Source organism: Salarias fasciatus, chromosome 12 (genome assembly GCF_902148845.1).
Source record: "Salarias fasciatus chromosome 12, fSalaFa1.1, whole genome shotgun sequence".
NCBI lineage: Eukaryota > Metazoa > Chordata > Actinopteri > Blenniiformes > Blenniidae > Salarias > Salarias fasciatus.
In genome coordinates, this window is record NC_043756.1 from 19386327 (window position 1) to 19403604 (window position 17278).

A 17278-nucleotide genomic window follows, 5' to 3' on the forward strand; every position below is an offset into this window, starting at 1 on the left:
GGAAAGTGATTTATCGGACAATGCCCTTGTTGCTTTTAATAAGTAAAAAGGTTTAGCAGCTGTTGGTAAGGAGGACGCTGATGAACTGTGGTTATTGAACGGTGGGTTTATCCTCCCACGCTCAGAGGTGACTGAGCATCGTTCACACCCACTCTCCCACTGCCAGGAACACAGCCATGAGCACACACACGCATGCACACGCATGCACACACACACACACACACACACACACACACACACACACACACACACACACACACACACACACACACACACACACACACACACCAGCTAACCTATATATAGGTATGTACATCGTACATATGCTTCACATTGGAATATGTTACATGTGCTGAAGAGTGATCACGTCTCTGTGTGGGAGGGCCTGTGAGTGACTGACTGGTTGGTTTATGGGAAATGTTGCTCTTATTTTTAAGGACTTTCAGTTCTTTCCAAAAGCCTGTGATCTTTGTTGTAGTTTCCTTGACTCAACAACAGCAAGTTAAACATGTCCTGCGCCCTTGTCTTGAATGCTCAGCGCCAGTGTACCCCTTTGTGGTGTTTCTCTCTGTCTTTATGAACTTGAGAAACTACACACAGTCTCCCAGTGAAATATAAGGTAGCTTGAGGAAAACCCATTGAAAAAGAGCAGTACTACACAGAGCTGCTTCAGATCGGGTTTTGGACGTTGGTTGGCAAAGGCTTGTTCGCATTTTCAAAGTTGTTTTTCCTCCAGGTCCTGATCTAACGCTGTGGGTACGCGGACGGTGGGTGTAGATGAAGAGTCCTTTTTAAATGGTACAGGTGAAGGTTATAATACTCAAGACTTCTGTCTGGGCAGATATTGTTTTGTTTGTGATAATAGGAAACAAACTTCAATATTAGTGGTAACAGATTTTCATTCAAAGCAGCCTCAGTATTGACTTTTCCACCTGCCTGAAGGGCTTATGAGATCAGAAATACAATGGAAGAAGAATATTTTATCTCTTTCACAATGCAACCAAGCAAACTCTGCACAGCTGGGATTGTTTTGATGAAATTTAAAGGACTAAATCATCATAGGATTAATCCATTTGATAAAAGAATGGATGTGATCACACCACATGTACCTCTGCTTTGAGCCTCTCGATTTCAGTGTCCTGATCCTCCAGCTGAGTTCGCAGCTGATTGGCCGCCACCTTCTCCGTCTCCACGATCTGCACGAGGTGGATGTACTTCTGCATCAGCACCTCTCGCTCGATGATGATATCCGAGTAGCTGAAAAAATCACAGAAAATTACAGATGGTGAGCAGAGCTCAGCACAGCTTTGATTATAATATTTAACAAGTAAGTATGTACGTTCTATGATAAATGCAGCAGTACATTTGTCTGATTAGCTGAATCTCATGTGTGCCTCAGATGGGAAACAGCAGCAGTAAGAATCTGGGGGTTTAGTCAAAAAAGTCCTTGGTTTGATGGGGGAACTTTTTAAACTTACTGTAAAAAAAAAATTTAAAAAAAAACAACAAACAACCTCAAAGAAGACATTTTTAGTACGTCTACCAATGGGGAAAATGTGCAGATTTGTTGAATAATTAGGGGAAAAACCCAGCTTTGATTCATTTAATAAACTGTTTATTGAATGAACGGTTTATTTCTCTTACAATCAATTTTACACAGCTTAAACTCTGTGCAGTCAGCTAACAAAGAGCTGTAAAGTCATCCTGTTCCCTCAATACTGCCTAATGGTGACCAACTGGTTATTCAGTACGCTGTACAGGAGTCCAAGATTTAGCAAAGCAGTTCCTCAAAGCACTAAATCTCTCTTGTAACATATAAAAGCTTGTCAGGATGTGTCATGATATCAATAGTAACTAACAACATATACAGTACCACAGCTGTCTTCTTTCTATTGTTTATATACCAGTCGGGACCTGCAACACCTCTCAGGATCCTTATTTCCTTGTGATGAAGATCTGTTAAATGGTCACGTCACTGATCTGCCTCGTGATATCAGGTAGTTTTATTAATATGGTCAGAGAGGATTTGAATTCTTCGATTCACCGTTTATATAAGATTTTGTGTATACCTGGCCTGCTGGATGGCTTCCACCCATTCATCGCACTCAGTCTCCTCCTCAGTCCGCAGCTCCAGAGGCTTCTGCCCATCATGACCAAACACGATGAGAAAGTAATGCTGAGGGGTGAGACAAGTAGAGAGAAAAACGGTTTATTCTTGTGCTCCTGTGACCAAACAAGCCTTCAGTGCCTCTCTGCAGTGGTATAAACCGTCTCTTTTTACAGCTTCAGGTGCTTCGGTTGGTCCTTTGAGATACTTACTGGCCACAAATAATCACATACGGCACGGGAAATATTTTCACACTTTTTTTTTCACCCAGAGTTATTCAAGATAGAGTTTCAAGGCGCTCACATGAAGCAGGGAGGAGGACGGTGAATGGCTGGACGCTGTGACAAAGTGCTTTGCTCCCTGAAATAAAAGATCAAGTCTCATCTATGCCTCCATTCTTCTTCACCAACACATTATCATCACTCCAAATGATCCCGCTCTGTCTGGCCCCCTCTCCCATCCTCTGTCTGCCCCTCCTATTATTCTGATGACTTTCTGTGTGTATTTGCTTTTAAAATACTTCCCAACGCTTGTGCACGGACACATGCATGCGAGAGACACACCACCACTGTAGAGCACGCACACACACACACACACACACATATTCACTCGGCATTATGTGAAGTGATGGAGGCTTTTATTCAAATGGTCATGTCCCGGGGCACTGGGTTACCAGAAGAGCTGCTATTCTTAGGCAAAGGAAAATAGAGAAGACTGAGCTCCGCACGGGCTTTCTCTCTTCTCCTCATCCAACTGCCTCTCTCCTCGTCCCTCTCTTTGCACTCCACCTACCATCCCACTCCGCCTCTTCTGCCCTGCTCAACCGGCATCCTCACTTCTCTTGTCAAAAAAACCCACTCCTCCTACTCCTCCACCTCCTCCATCCTCACATCCCTTCATACTTTCATCCCTTTGTGTCTCTCCCAGTAAGGACTCAGTGAACCAAACACAGTCCAGAGAAGAGACGTTTGCCCCGCAGGAGAAATGGATGGGCTTCGGCCCCTGCAGTGGGGATGGGTGAGGGACAGGTTATTGGAACACACACACACACACACACACACACACACACACACACACACACGCAGGCCTTCCTTCATTTCCATCCTCATTCCCTCATTCTCTCATCCCTGCTTTTTATGTATCTGTCATTTCGATTCACTGCCTGGATTTACTTTATTACATCAACAATAATATGTGCTCTAACAGTCTTTGACAGGGATGAAGAGAGAAAGAGACAAAGAGAGAGAGAGAGAGAGTGAGCTGTTACATAATATTCCTTAACCAACTACATATTTCTAAATTGTGTCACCACCTAACAAGATAACATTTCCATGGCAACCTGATATCTGATGCTTTCGCCGTGTTTTTGCGCTTCCATTTTCTGCTTTTCACTGCCGCCTCTATTCATTTAATGCTTTTATTGATCCTTCCTGCAATTTTAGACATGGGGGGAAAAAATAGTACTGAGTAGAAAGTAAACAAAAATTTGCGAATGCAGATCGCAGAGCTTCAGATGGATAATCTCAATCTGTTTTATCTGAACATAAAGGATTTATTTATTCTTATCAAGAATATCTGACATTTACCACTTTTTCAGATAGTTTTACAGTTGTTCAAGTAGTGATTTATCTGAATTCTTTGACCATATGACCATCATTATTCTCACATGAAAAGGATAGAACAGGAGAAAAAGGAGTAAATGCCTCATTTTCTGTACTTTGTTTTCTGACCTTAATCATTTATTTATATGCATTAAGAGTCTTGGAATATGAATGCTGCTTTTGTAGGTGTACGGTCAGCAAAATATCACTTCATCTGTCCATTTTCTAAACAGCTTTGTCAGAGAGATACAACAGCACATTAACTCAAAGACAAACATTCACCCAATATATATGTTTTTGGATTGTGGGAGGAAACAGGAGGAACATATGTACAAGAAGAGCAGGAAAACCACATACACGTCAAGCCTTTCCACATATTGGCGATTTTATAGCTGTGAAGTAAAATGGATGCCTCCAGGATGCTTCACAGCTTATCAAGGTTTCAAGAAGAGTAATCTGTAAAGGCAGCATTGAACTGTAAATGTTCTTAACTGTGACCATAAGCACTGCATTATTGACTGCACAATGTAAACTATTCAACATGTTCATGTTATGAATGTTTCCATCCTTCTTACATGAGACTAACACCATGACCGACATCACATCTCAACAAGAGCTTTACATCCTGCTTAAACCGGGGCGATCCGCTGAACACGCTCTGAGTTAGTTTGCTTACTCATAATGGAATTATTAAGAAGAGCCATGATCGTCCACTGGTACAAGAATGTGTAGTTGGATAAGGAGCTATCAAATATATCAGAGAATTACTGTAAAAAAATAAGTGTTTGTACATTAATATGTTTGCATAAACCCCTCCTGTGTGTTAGTGTACACGTATGCTCAGTGCAATCCTCAGCGCAATCCTTGGTTAATAATTGTGTCCGCAGTGTGTGCACGCTATATGACACAGATTCCAGCTGACTTTGGGTGCAGGTCCATCAAAGAGCAAACAGACATTCACACAAACAGGCAGTTTATCGTCACCTATTAGCTTCTAATGCATGTTTTGGGCTGGAGGAAGACTCTTGAGTAACAACTAAGAAGAGCATGAAACTCCAAAGGCCCCCAAGTGTAAGCCAGACTCGAACCACAGACATTATAAGGTGAGAATGGCTCTCCCATCAGCACAGGTGGTGACTTTATTTTTCATGATTGTAACACAATTAACATGTTGAACTGTAGACGAAAACAATGAATGTCAGTTTCGTTGTTCAAATGGTAAACTTGTTCAAGCACCAATAAACACAATAACAAACTAAAGTATTTAATATTCAGTCCTATATTAATAATGAAATTATTTTAAGATTATACAGTTGTTGTTTTTTTTATTTTTTTTTGCATTAAATTCTTCTAGTTTTTGCCTGTAGCTTAAAATGTCTTAAGGTTGTCACTTTGAATGTTTAAGTGACTAGTTTTACATGTGTTCTTCTATTTGTATACTGCTATTGTATCATTCCTTTTGTGGCATCACTGACCCAATTGCCTTCAGGCAGTCATTAAAGTTTTATCATATTGCATGCTTTACACAAGACTGCTGCATCGCTCTTTAAAAAAGAAGCGCTGGAATGAATTACGCTGTATTACAGTAATACGAGGGGCTCATTAGTTGGAGAGGAATCTCCTGTTGGAGAACTTGGATGCTGTGTTGGAGGTTGTGATCTCATTTCAAGACGAAAACATGTAATAAACGATACTCTGGCTCTCTTTATGTTGCAAGCATGGAGCCTCCAAACTCCAGCTCCATTCAGAACTGCCAGCTAGTCTTCCTTCAAATCGACTCAAACGCAGCCTCCATCCCTCAGGGCGTTCACTGTACTGAAAGAAATTTCATTTAGACAAAATAAAGAGAGAAAGGAAACAAGGAGAGAGCGACTCTTCGCTGTTCTGTCCCGCCGCGTGTCACTAACAACCAATTTACCACTCACCTGAAACTTCAGATCTCAGAAAGGCTCATACAGAATGAGAGTGTGACAGAAGAGTGTGTTATAGCACTGCCGAGAGAGGGAGAGGAAACAATGAAGGGCAGGGGGGGAAAAAAAATCGCTGTTCAGAAGCAGTTTTACACCACTTGAATTAGATTGACTAGACTTCACTGCCCAGACACACACACACACACCCACACCCACACACACACACACACACACACACACACACACACACAAAGGTTGTGGTTCTACAATGAAACAATTTTTTTCTCTTTATTAAAGATTAAAGACCCAGCTATCGCCCAAGCCGGACTTGGTGGAAATAAATTCATTAAGCAAAAGATAGCTGGGGGATCCAGAAATACTCCACTGTTATGAATATTTAAAAGCAGAGATGACAGAACCACTGTTAAGATCCGTTGATGATTAGAGACTGAAATAGCCACTAATGATGCAACACTGCTGTGTGCTTTGGTATTTGCACTGATGAGAGTCCAATTTGTGTCGTAAGGCAGCGGTTTTCAAACAGTGTGCACCACTTGAGAAAACACCGAGCTCTGCCCCATTATGACTGACCTGAACATACAGTAGCGCAGGCTTATCCTATTAGCTGTGAACTTATTACTTTCTTACTTATTGTAAAGATAAATTCCATATGCTTGATATCTTCTCATTTTAAGTGTTGATTATTTTATGTATTTTCAAATAAATATCATTTAAAGAACACCCATGTACAAGGTACGTGGAGGAATGCTCTGCATGGTCTACAAGCATTTTTTTTCTTCGAAAAAGAAGACATCACTGTCCTTGAAATTAGCAAAATTTGGATATTTTCTTCGAGTCTCTGATTGAACAAAAGTGATTTAGTGATTTGTTAATGTTTTGTGTTTGGGTACACGGACTACAAACACCGTATGTAGCCGCAGCTGTGTTTTCAATGATTACGACTGCTTAAGCCTTGAATTTGATGAAAATTGATGGAAATTAAGATATGATGACTGATTGACTATAAAACCAGCCATGAACAATTTACTGGAGTCACAGCACCATGATCCAGAAAAGTGATGTATTTAGGCTGCAGGGAAGGTTGCATTGTGTGTGCTTGTAAGCGAGTACGTGACTGATATCAGTGTTTGTTTTGTGCATTCATTTAATGTAACTTGATGCACCAGATGATTGGTTATGGAGAATATATCTGAAAATTCTTTATTGAAAAAAGTCTTGGAAAAAAAGGCAGTTTTAAAATAAATGTAGCTGTTGATTGGATGACCCTTGCGAGCCTCTATCTCCTGCAATAAACCACCACAGAGTAAACAAAACAACAGAGCTTGTTAGTTATCATGTTTTTGGATATTATCTAAGAAAAAAGTTAATGGATTTCACTCATACAGTGCTTTTCCACCGCTTGAGCCCCAAAAGCACTTTAAAACATTAACCACAGGGGCTACTGGAAGCAGTTTGGGGTTCAGTGTCTTGCTCAAGGACACTTTTACATGTGGAGATGTGGAATTGAACCTGCAGCATTCCAACACTACGCCACTCTACCAATCAAGGCATGTTCAGAAAAGATAGACATGCAATGTCTGAAAACAGAAAATCTTTCCAAAAGGCAGCAGATTCCTCACCGAATGCTGCAGGTTGGAGTGAATCACAGTGAATTATTCAGAAACACATAACTTAAAGCCTTGTGAGAATCCAGCTGTCTTGCAGGTGACTTGAACAACAGGTTGATGTAAAAAAATCACCTCCTGACAAAAGACTGCAAAGAATTCTGCAAGCTTCAGACACTGGGTGTATTATATAGCAACAACTACATGAAAAAAGGAGAATGTATATTAAGCCTTGGAATTGGTGCACTGTGATATTCTCCATCCATCTTTATCGCGATGCCAGGCAAAATACATCCAGCTTGGTTCACATTGACAGCAATGTATCAATAACAGCACAACAAAGGTTCAAATGTTTCACAGTGGAAGTTACACCTGTCAGATGTAACAATTTGCAGCTGTGCATGCACAGAGAGAAGATGTAAACGCCACACAGAAAAGCCACCAGTCCAAAATGTTGGATTACACGTGAAGCTGCTGTCAACACAAAATCCCATTACTGCAAAAAGGCAACAATATAAATTGAATATTGTTGAAAAGGGGAACCTAATGAGTGAATCTGATGAAAGTCAAGAAGCAGCGGGCAGTCTGCTTGCAGTAGACATCAGGCAACTTTCGCATTTGAGACTCGCTTTTTTTCCTCATCTTTCTCCACAGCTTGATATGCACTGATGATCATATGCCGAAAGAGGAAATCGTTTAGTCTTAAATCTATATACCATGCGGCTCCACCTTTGCTCCGCTGCGATGAACCAGTGCTCCCGAGTCCCGCTGGGCGATGATTAGCATTTCAGAGAAGCAACACAGAGGCACGGCACACTTGTGTATGTGAGACAATACTGGAAACCGATACGATCCATAAAGGGAATTTCTTGCTGGTGTGTGGGAGGATGTACACTGTGTTTCTCTGAAAAGATCAGGGACAAAAGGAGAAAATAAATGACAAAAGAGGCCCATTTTGTAATTGTTGATGTCTATTAAAGCTGATCATGTCACACCACCTGTTGGTCACGCACAAGGGAGAACGGAGTGCCTCAAACATAAAAGCATGAGATAATTCTCTTTGTAGATGTAAAACACTCAAACCTGACAAGACTACAGATAGGAAACACCAGGGAATCTGAAGCCAGAAAATATATAAAAGGAAACTGGAAAACTTAAAAAAAAAACTGGCTGTAGTGAGTGAACGACCCAATGAGAGTGATTAAAGAATTGTAATGTAGAAAATCATCACGTTAACGGGTCCGCAGTTCATTCCGTCTTTCCATGTAAAGTCATAAACTATATAATCACCCATCATCAGGGTTGAACCAGCTACAGAGACAATGAAAGCAATTTGTGAGAAGACCCTTTGGAGAGAAGAGGAGGGAGTGGGTTCAGTTTTTCCACCCACCAATCTTCTGGATCAGACTCACAATCTGCCTCTTTCCTCTTTCTCCTCCTCTCATTTCTCAGCGCTCGTCGAGCTCCCACCGGGGCAGTGATGTCTTTTTTTTCCTGTGCTGAATGTAGCTTCTTAAATTGCTTCAAGGGCCAAAGCAAAAAGTAATAAATAAACAAACAAATAAATGACTGACTGCTATTGTCTTGAAAACCTTGCACGCTCAACTATAGCAACGCGTTTTACATTATTTACCGTACAGTAAAGCCTTTCCTTCACACTCACGTGGTGCATATAAAACCTTAAACAATGGATTAATTTTTTATGCTCAGCCAGATGTTAACCAGCGTACTTGCTGCAGTAAATAGTGTCATGATCCCTTAAAGGCGGAGTGCTTCTTTAATTCCTTGTTGATGACAGAAAACTAAAGTTTTAATGTGAAAACATCCTTATCTTCTCTGGCCGACTTGTTGGATCTTTTTTAACTAATGTGAGGTTAAAAAAAAAAAGTTAAATCCACAATAACTCGTGTGAGTCAGAGAGAGGAAAAAAGGCGTAAACAAACATAAATAGGATTATTGGGATATATTTGTGGAGCCTCTCCTGGTTGACCTGAGGTAATATTCCCACACAACAACACAAAATGTTATTTCTATGCACGTTTGAGGCCTGTTTGTCCAGACACGGAGAAACAACCATCTTCACACAACTACAGGGAACAAAACAAAACAAAAAAAAAAAAACGTGTTAAATTTTAATTTCATTTTAATGGTAGGTCTGGGTATCTCAACCTCAACAGCGACCCCCATGAGCCAAAACAAAAACGTACCGTCAATGCATGTGTGTCTCCAGAGAACCCTGAGTGTGGAGTTTGCCAGTTCTCCCTGTGCCTACATGGACTCCCTTAATTTCTAAGTACTTAAAGTACTTTTTTCCTCATAATACAAAGACATGTTTGTTGAGTTAACGTAGGACTTGAAGATGCCTGTGGGTGTAAATGTGTGGGTGATAGTCTCTCTAGACATAGATAGAGAAATATTCCAGCAAAGGATGAAGGCAGATAGGATGTCACGTAACACGATACATGTGAATCTCCTCATGCTCATTTGTCTCATCAGTCTGAATAACATTTCCCGTAAATTTCCATCCATGTAAGTACAAATCTGTAATTTCATAAAGCTTTCCATTTTTTTTATTTCATTCCCAAGCTTTGTCATCGCGAAGCGATACAAAACATTAATCCGACAGCAGCACCAGCTCTTTATGTAACCACTGAATTCAGCTAATGATGTACCAGCTAATGCGACAGTCACTGAATCAACATCCCACATCCTGCTGTTTTCTGCATTGCCCTAAATGCTGATAACTTCCTCCACAGAAGTTTGGATCATACACTATGTGGCTGTGTGACACAACTTGTACAAACACCGACTCGCTGTGTCTGAGTACTAATAACTGCTGCCTCCCTGAGCACTGCGATCAGACCTGGATCAGGGATTACATGTCTGCTTATCTGAGATAAAACCCAAATTAAAAGGATCGCTCCTCTTCTCCACTGTTTACTTTCACTGCTGTACTAATACATTACCTAAGCTGAAAACGTGCATACGGGATATTTTGTATACTTGAATTAAATTGCTACCAGTAGGCTTTTCGCTGCCATCTTCAGCTGCTCTGTCATCTCATTGCCTGGAGGGAAACTCCTGCTGCCTTAATCCAATAGACACTGATTTGGAGAATTTCTTCTCTGAGTCCCACAATGCACCAGCAGAGGAGTCTAAACACTCAATAAAGCTGCTCCAGTGTATACTTGGGAATTGCCTAACCTGATCCTGTAAAAACAAACAGTTCTCATAAGAACAAACACATGAAGCAACTTGACAACTGTATTACCTCATGCTGAGGGCAATAATGTGGCATGTGTGTCTGTTTTCTTTATTCCCTCCCCTCACTCCTCGCCGGTGCCTGCAGCTTGTGATGGGAGGAGCATGTATAATAGATGCAAGAGACAACAAACAACACAGAAGAAGACACAGGTTCGAAGCCTGTGAGAGCCGAGATCTCCCAGGGAGACTCACCGAAGGCTCAGCCTCTGCTCAAGAGAAGAAACGCCACAGAAATATTGGTTCAAACATGAAAATCTAACACCCAAGGGATGTCTGTTTTATGTATTACTCTGATGTACTCCTGTTCCAGCATAGTGAATGACATGTTTTGAAAACAGATTTACCCCTGCCAGATTAATATGATGCAACATGTTCCTGTTTACTATTTTGCAAAAAAAACAAAAAGAAAAAATCCTAGAATTTGGAGGTATATGAATGCTGTGCAGGTGATGAGAACTAATTTCTATATTAAGAGAAACATTTGCTCTCTGGTGAGTACCTTTTCCTCTCTCTCTCTCTGGACCTTCGCAGTGTGTCTAATCTGTAGATATGCACCTCACCCATTGGTGTCTATTTATTAGTTTTGCCTTGCACTGTTATTTTTTTCTCCCTTCATTTTGCCCCAGTTAAAGTGGGAGACCCCCCAAGTAGAGACTATTCCTGGCAGGATTTTAGAGGGTTTTTGAACACATACTTTGTTTTATTGTCAGGTTGACCTGACGATATAAAACAGGCTGAGATTACCTACACTTTAATTTGGCTGAGCAAAGTATAATTAATAAAAGCTGAACTGAGAGGGGAAATGGAAATGAATTGAATTTGCTGATGAGACAGATGCCATGAGGATGCATCAAGTTCCACATTTTTCCATGAGCACATTCTCGGCTCAGCAGTCAGAAATTTATTTGCCTGCTTCTCTGCATTCATTTCAGGAATTTGATTAGCTGTTACTGTATCCAGCTGTTGAGAAGCAGCACATAACTTCCTCTAACTCCGAAGCATTTCTGCAGTTTGGGGACAATAGTCTGTCGAGCACAGCGAGCATAACTAAAACTCTGTTTTGGATTTAATAAAAAACCAAAATGTTTACAAAATATAATCCTTTTTTTTTTGTCTGATCAAACTGTGATCAAGGCAGTTTACTAAACATAAGAGTCAGATTTTAAGATAGATGCCAACTTTAAATTCAGGGATGAACAAGGTCCAAGCTCGCTCCAACAATTGGGAAGAGAAAAGGAAAATGAAAAGCAGATCAGACTCCAGGAATACAGGCATAATTGGTTCCAATTAGACTGAGCACTCGTGAAATCACAAGGCCCTGTGAGGAGCGTTTACAGCCATTGGAGCTTTCTAATGAGAACTAATCACATGAAGACATGCGTACGGACACACACATCAGGAAGTCGGCACTGACACTTCACTGTAAAGTGTCGCCCCACCTCTTCGTGCATCGAGTGTAATGAGGAAGGAAACTTTTGAAAGGTATTTTACCATTCTCTCAAACCACTAATTCTTGAGACAAGATGATGTGCTTCATCCATCTGTGTATAAGGCTTCATCCAATTCAACTATGCAAGGTGCAGCAACGGATCATAGCTGTCTGTGAGTGAAGGCAGACATCAGTTCACCTCAAATTTGTTTTTGGACTGTGTGACGGAATCAGAGAAACCTCCTCGCACACACAGAGACCCGGACTCAAACCAGGGACAGTCTGAGACCATACTGCAAACCGCGGCGTGCCGTCTCGTGATATTATCACTTATTGAAGTCAATTTTTTTTTTTTTTACGTGACAAAAGACGTCTGTAACTGTGTCAATACAAGCATAAGTGATCACAAGCCATCCTTTAGTTTTCTGGGGTTTTCTATTTTAAGTAAAATCATCATCCTGTAAAATGGATATGTAATTTTTTTTTTCTCTTTTTCTCATGTTGTATTTATTATTCGGTAACACTTTACTTGAAGCACCCGGTATAACACATTATAAGTAGTTATAAACACTCATAAAAGATCACAATGCTTTATAATCCACTATACAGCATAGGATTAGGGTTAGGGTTAGGGTTAGGTACCGATGTTATAAAGCATTGTGATCATTTATGAGTGTTTATAACTATAGTTATACAATGCTATAATGTACTTATAATGTGTTATACAGGGGTGCTTCAAGTAAAGTGTGACCTATTATTCTAACATGGATTTTGTTTTGTTTTTTACCTCAGGGTTACGGTGTTGACTTTGTTATACCGAGCTTTTCTTCTTCTCAAACACATTAAAATCTAACTATGTATGTCTATTTACTGTTTGATTGTTACTGGATCTGTTTCTGTGAGAATCAGCAAATAAAAAAAAAAAAAAGGAAAGAAACAACTTTGAACACATACTTTACGTCTATTACTTCTCTGAATTATTGCCCAGTTGGATGATATTCACACTACACAGGCATTAATTGAGTTATTTTTGTCAACAGAAGTTGCCACATGTGGATGATCCTGAAACAGGCCACACAGTGAACTGTGGTCATCTGTTTGATGTGCACAGCCCCTAATGAACCCTGCTCCTGCCCGGGATCAATAACCCACCAGATGCTTGTTGGATCGTTTGACAATTATGCACAGCAACGCCGGCCGCTTATATTGGCTTTTTCCACACACGCAGGCATGTTCTCAGCATCGACGCACATCCACAGTCACTGTGGAAACCATTCAGACGAGTGTGAATGCTCTCAAATTATTTGAAGGGTTTGTGTCTAACGGAGAGTGCGACGCAGGGAGAGGGAGGGAGGCAGCGGCTGTGTGTGATTTGCGTGGCTCCATTGTGGCTCAGTGTGGGGGTGTGATACAGCAGGTTACTGGCAGACACAGCAATGAAAAAAGAGCAACTGATGTTAATATGAAGGTCCTTCTCTCATTACCATGCTTTCCAAAAAAAATAGTGATTGTTTCTGTGGATCTGGACCAAACATAACTTTGTGATGAACAACTTGTTCCTGAACACTTTGGTTATAAACAATTCCTGGGTCATTCATGTTGGGTAATATCTTTAGGTTATTTTTCAGAGCCATTCCCATTTCCTGGGCTCTCTGTGTTTTATTTTAACCCAATGTGTGGGTTTTGAAACTTGGTTAAAATGGGTTAATTTTCTGAAAGTAGGCAAACCCATTAATTGGGTTAGGTAAGCATTCATCCACCAATCAGAGAGCTGGCTCAGATCTATGCATGACTGAATACTTTATCAACTGCTTGCACGTAAAACACAGGGGTAGAGTTTCATAAAAATGGATGCAAGGGTAAAAGGATAAATCCAAGCGCTCTGGCTTGTTTCGGTTGGAGCCCTGTGTAACTTTATTTAGACAATGATGCTAATATCCAATGCACATTCCAATGACACCACTTTCAGATTTCATAACATCCCCTGAATCTCTCGCCACAAAATCACACTAGTTGATTTAATTTTATGTCCATTAATACTGTAGCAGTGGCCGCCATGATGGTTGTGCCGCAGTGCACCATGGGAGTTTAGGATGGGATATTCAAGATTTAAACATTGTTTTTGTGCTTTATGTTGCTAATGCTCTTGATGGATTTTTTTGTTGTGTTGTTGTACTTCAGTTAATCTAAACAGTTTAAACGAACTCCCAATAAATAACTTGCTTACTTAGTACTTACTACTTGACTGTTCTGTTCACTAAAATGTAACCTGCAGTTTTTCAGTCTTTCAAAAGATGATTAATCTAGTATTTAAAAATACTACAGTGCCCTTTCATGAGTGACAATAGTTGTGTAAACTCCAAGTATTATTTCAAGAAATTCAAATATATTCACCCTAATATCATCTTCTGCACTTCGTCAAACATTTTTCTGAATTGTTCCTGACGACCAGTGCGATCAGTGAAATGGAAAAAGTGACAGCAAGCTTCAAACATCCACATTCAGAGTAGCTATGATTTGCAGAAATGAACAATGCCCTTTCTAAATGCTGGAAACTTGGCCGTCGTATTTTAATGAAGCTACATTTGAAGTGAAAAACCTGTGCACCACCTCTGAGCCTGCTTCTGCAGGTTCCTTCTTGTTAAAAGGAAGTTTTTCCTTGCTTGCTCAGAGGGAATTGTTTTTCTCTGCAAAAGTGACTTGAGATGACCGTGAAGGATTTGACATGACAGAATAAAAATTGAAACAGGAAATAAAATGCGTCAACCTCTTAATCTCCACTCTTTCAACCTTAATTCTCCATCATATTGTTTTCATAATTACTCTAATTACAGAAAATATAATTTACCTTCTAAACTAAACAAATGTAAGCAATAACAGCCTTTTCATAAAGCAATAGCCTCTGGATGAATCCTGAGTGATAAAAACAAATATGAATGCCTACGAATGGTCAGAAAACCACTGATTTAAGATGACTATACGAGTATATTGCACTATTGTCCTAACAGCATTTATGGGCACAGATTAATGGCATGAAATGTTTTACCCCCTCTGAAATTCAAAAACATTGATCGGGTGAAGCTGTGATGCCTCATTGACCATCGTTTTATTAGTTCTTATGACACAGTGGTTATAAATTGGAGCAGAAGTCACACTGTGAGGCGTAACCGCTAAATATTTGTCACAATATTGTCTCATACCTCCTGTGTTTGCACAACACTGGCAACTGCAGTTCTTCAAACCCTCTGCACAATATAAGACCAGTGTTTTTAAGCTCTAACAAAAGATATCACCATTTGCTCATGCTTTCCCTGAGACGGCCCAAAGCCATGCAAGCATCTGCCTGCCTGAAAACCACAGAATCAAACTGAACTTTTATAACACCGTGATTAGGACTCGTTCGGTTTACACACGTACGCACTGACTCTCATAAGGCAGACGAAATGTCACCGTTATTTGTCTTATTTCTCCCGTGTGCAGCGTACGGATACGTAGTCGGGCATCACACAGCAACATGCAGGGTTTCAGCTGAGGGCGAATAATAATAATAACCCTAATTAAACATCACAGCTGTAGTATGAGAGTGAGACAGACGGGGAGAGAGAGTGCGACAACAAGTGTGAATGTGCGAAAGGAAAAAAAAAAAGATAAAATAAGACATTGTAATTACCATATTGTGTTACATCAGGGTTTGCGGTAACATCAATGACTATAATAGCATACAATTTTCTTCTCACAAATATAAAAATGCTCTCTACTAATTATCTGTAGTAGCAACTCCATTAGAGGCATGATAACGCCGCGTTACCTGCAGACATATACAGAGAGAATCAGTGAAATAAGGTGTGTGGCATTGAGTATTTACCAGGTACTGATGGTTCTTTTGACCTCTCCTCACCTCTCATATGATTAATAGGGCATGTCCTTAATACTTTTTCAAACTGTAGAAAATCAATGCTCTGCAGTGTATCCCTCCGGATGCTTTTTCACGGGCATGATGCCTGTGCACACATGCACAGAATCCCTGAGGCCACCTGCAAATGTGTGTGATTGCACACAGAAATGATTCTGTTTCTTCTCTGAACAATGTCCTAAAGTTAAAGGTTAAAATAATCCTCTGTCTTACTTGAAAGAATAATTCATTCACTGATTTGTAACTGATTACATATTTGTGATTTGTTCATGTGTGTTTTACTTTTTCTCAATGAAATGCTTGTGTAAACGGTGATTCGAATGTTTCCTAGCAACAAGGTCTACCTAAATGTTGGAGCAACTGAGGTAAACTCCAGATGCACAGTCACAACAGCGGTGCACATATTTCACAGCTTTAAAGTCAAACCCTTTTCAACTCAGCGGGATTCGGCAGTGGATCTGTTATCACAAATCCAAGCTGCCTAAACAGGACTTATTGAACCCAAAGATTTTTGTTGTAAAATCATAACACAGGTCTATAGAGAGCTTCATATCTGTCATGGTTTGAAGCAGGTTCCGGTAAACTTGGTAAATTTACAGTCGGTTGAAGCAAATTTAAACTAGAACTGATCACTGCGTCACAACAGAAACACGTTTGGGTGAAATGCACCTTCACATTGGCGAAACCTCAACCTCACATCCTGTGGCGAGCTGTCTGAGAGGAGGCGTGTCTCACAGTTTAACAGCATGCTATGAAGCAGCTGAATAATCATCTCACCCATGTGCTTACACTGTATAATTGTGATTTGCAAAATAATCAATTTGGCTGAACGTTTTTAAGTATTATGTGATCTGATCGACAAATAGCTTCAGGAAGAGTCAAATTGTGAACTGAAGTCTTTTGAGCATAATAAACATGTTCCGTCACAATTGTGTGAATATGGAATTGCTAATCGTTCTGCACTCAAAGAGTAGAACCTGATAAAAGAATTTTATGAGAGCAACAATATAATCACAACCATATAACTAAACCATGTCATTGCATTGAATAAATTTCATGCTGTCTGCTCCTGGTTTGACTTACATGTGTGAGTTGTTTGGGTGATTTCAACAGGAATGGATCGAGACTGAAAAGTGGGTTCAGTTCAGCCTGGGATGTCTGCTCAATAAGCGATCATGCAGCCTTGAAAACATCAACATGCAGCAGTGCTAATGACAGAGTGACAGCTCAAAGCTTTGCAATGACTCCAAATATGACGCACAGTAGCATCTGAGTCAAAATTACATAGGAACAGGCACAATGTTTTGATGTTTAGCACAGAAATGGCAAGAACCTGTTGCTGCTGTCGCCTCTTCTTGTCTAACACAATATGGTTTGATGTTATGTTATTAACACATTACTGTTATTTTCTTAATGAACAAATGTTTTT

The 17278-nt window shown here is 40.1% G+C and overlaps 1 protein-coding gene across 2 annotated transcripts in view; it reads right to left on the minus strand.

Moving 5' to 3' along the window:
* Nucleotides 1–17278, minus strand: part of rasgrf2b (Ras protein-specific guanine nucleotide-releasing factor 2b) — a 38453-nt gene that overhangs the window by 19895 nt on the left and 1280 nt on the right. For both annotated transcript variants that reach the window (XM_030104092.1, XM_030104091.1), the window contains exons 2-3: nt 2070–2176; nt 1110–1257 (exon numbers count right to left, since the gene is read on the minus strand). In XM_030104092.1, coding sequence (XP_029959952.1) covers nt 1110–1257; nt 2070–2176 — 255 coding nt within the window. The remainder of the gene's footprint in view (nt 1–1109; nt 1258–2069; nt 2177–17278) is intronic.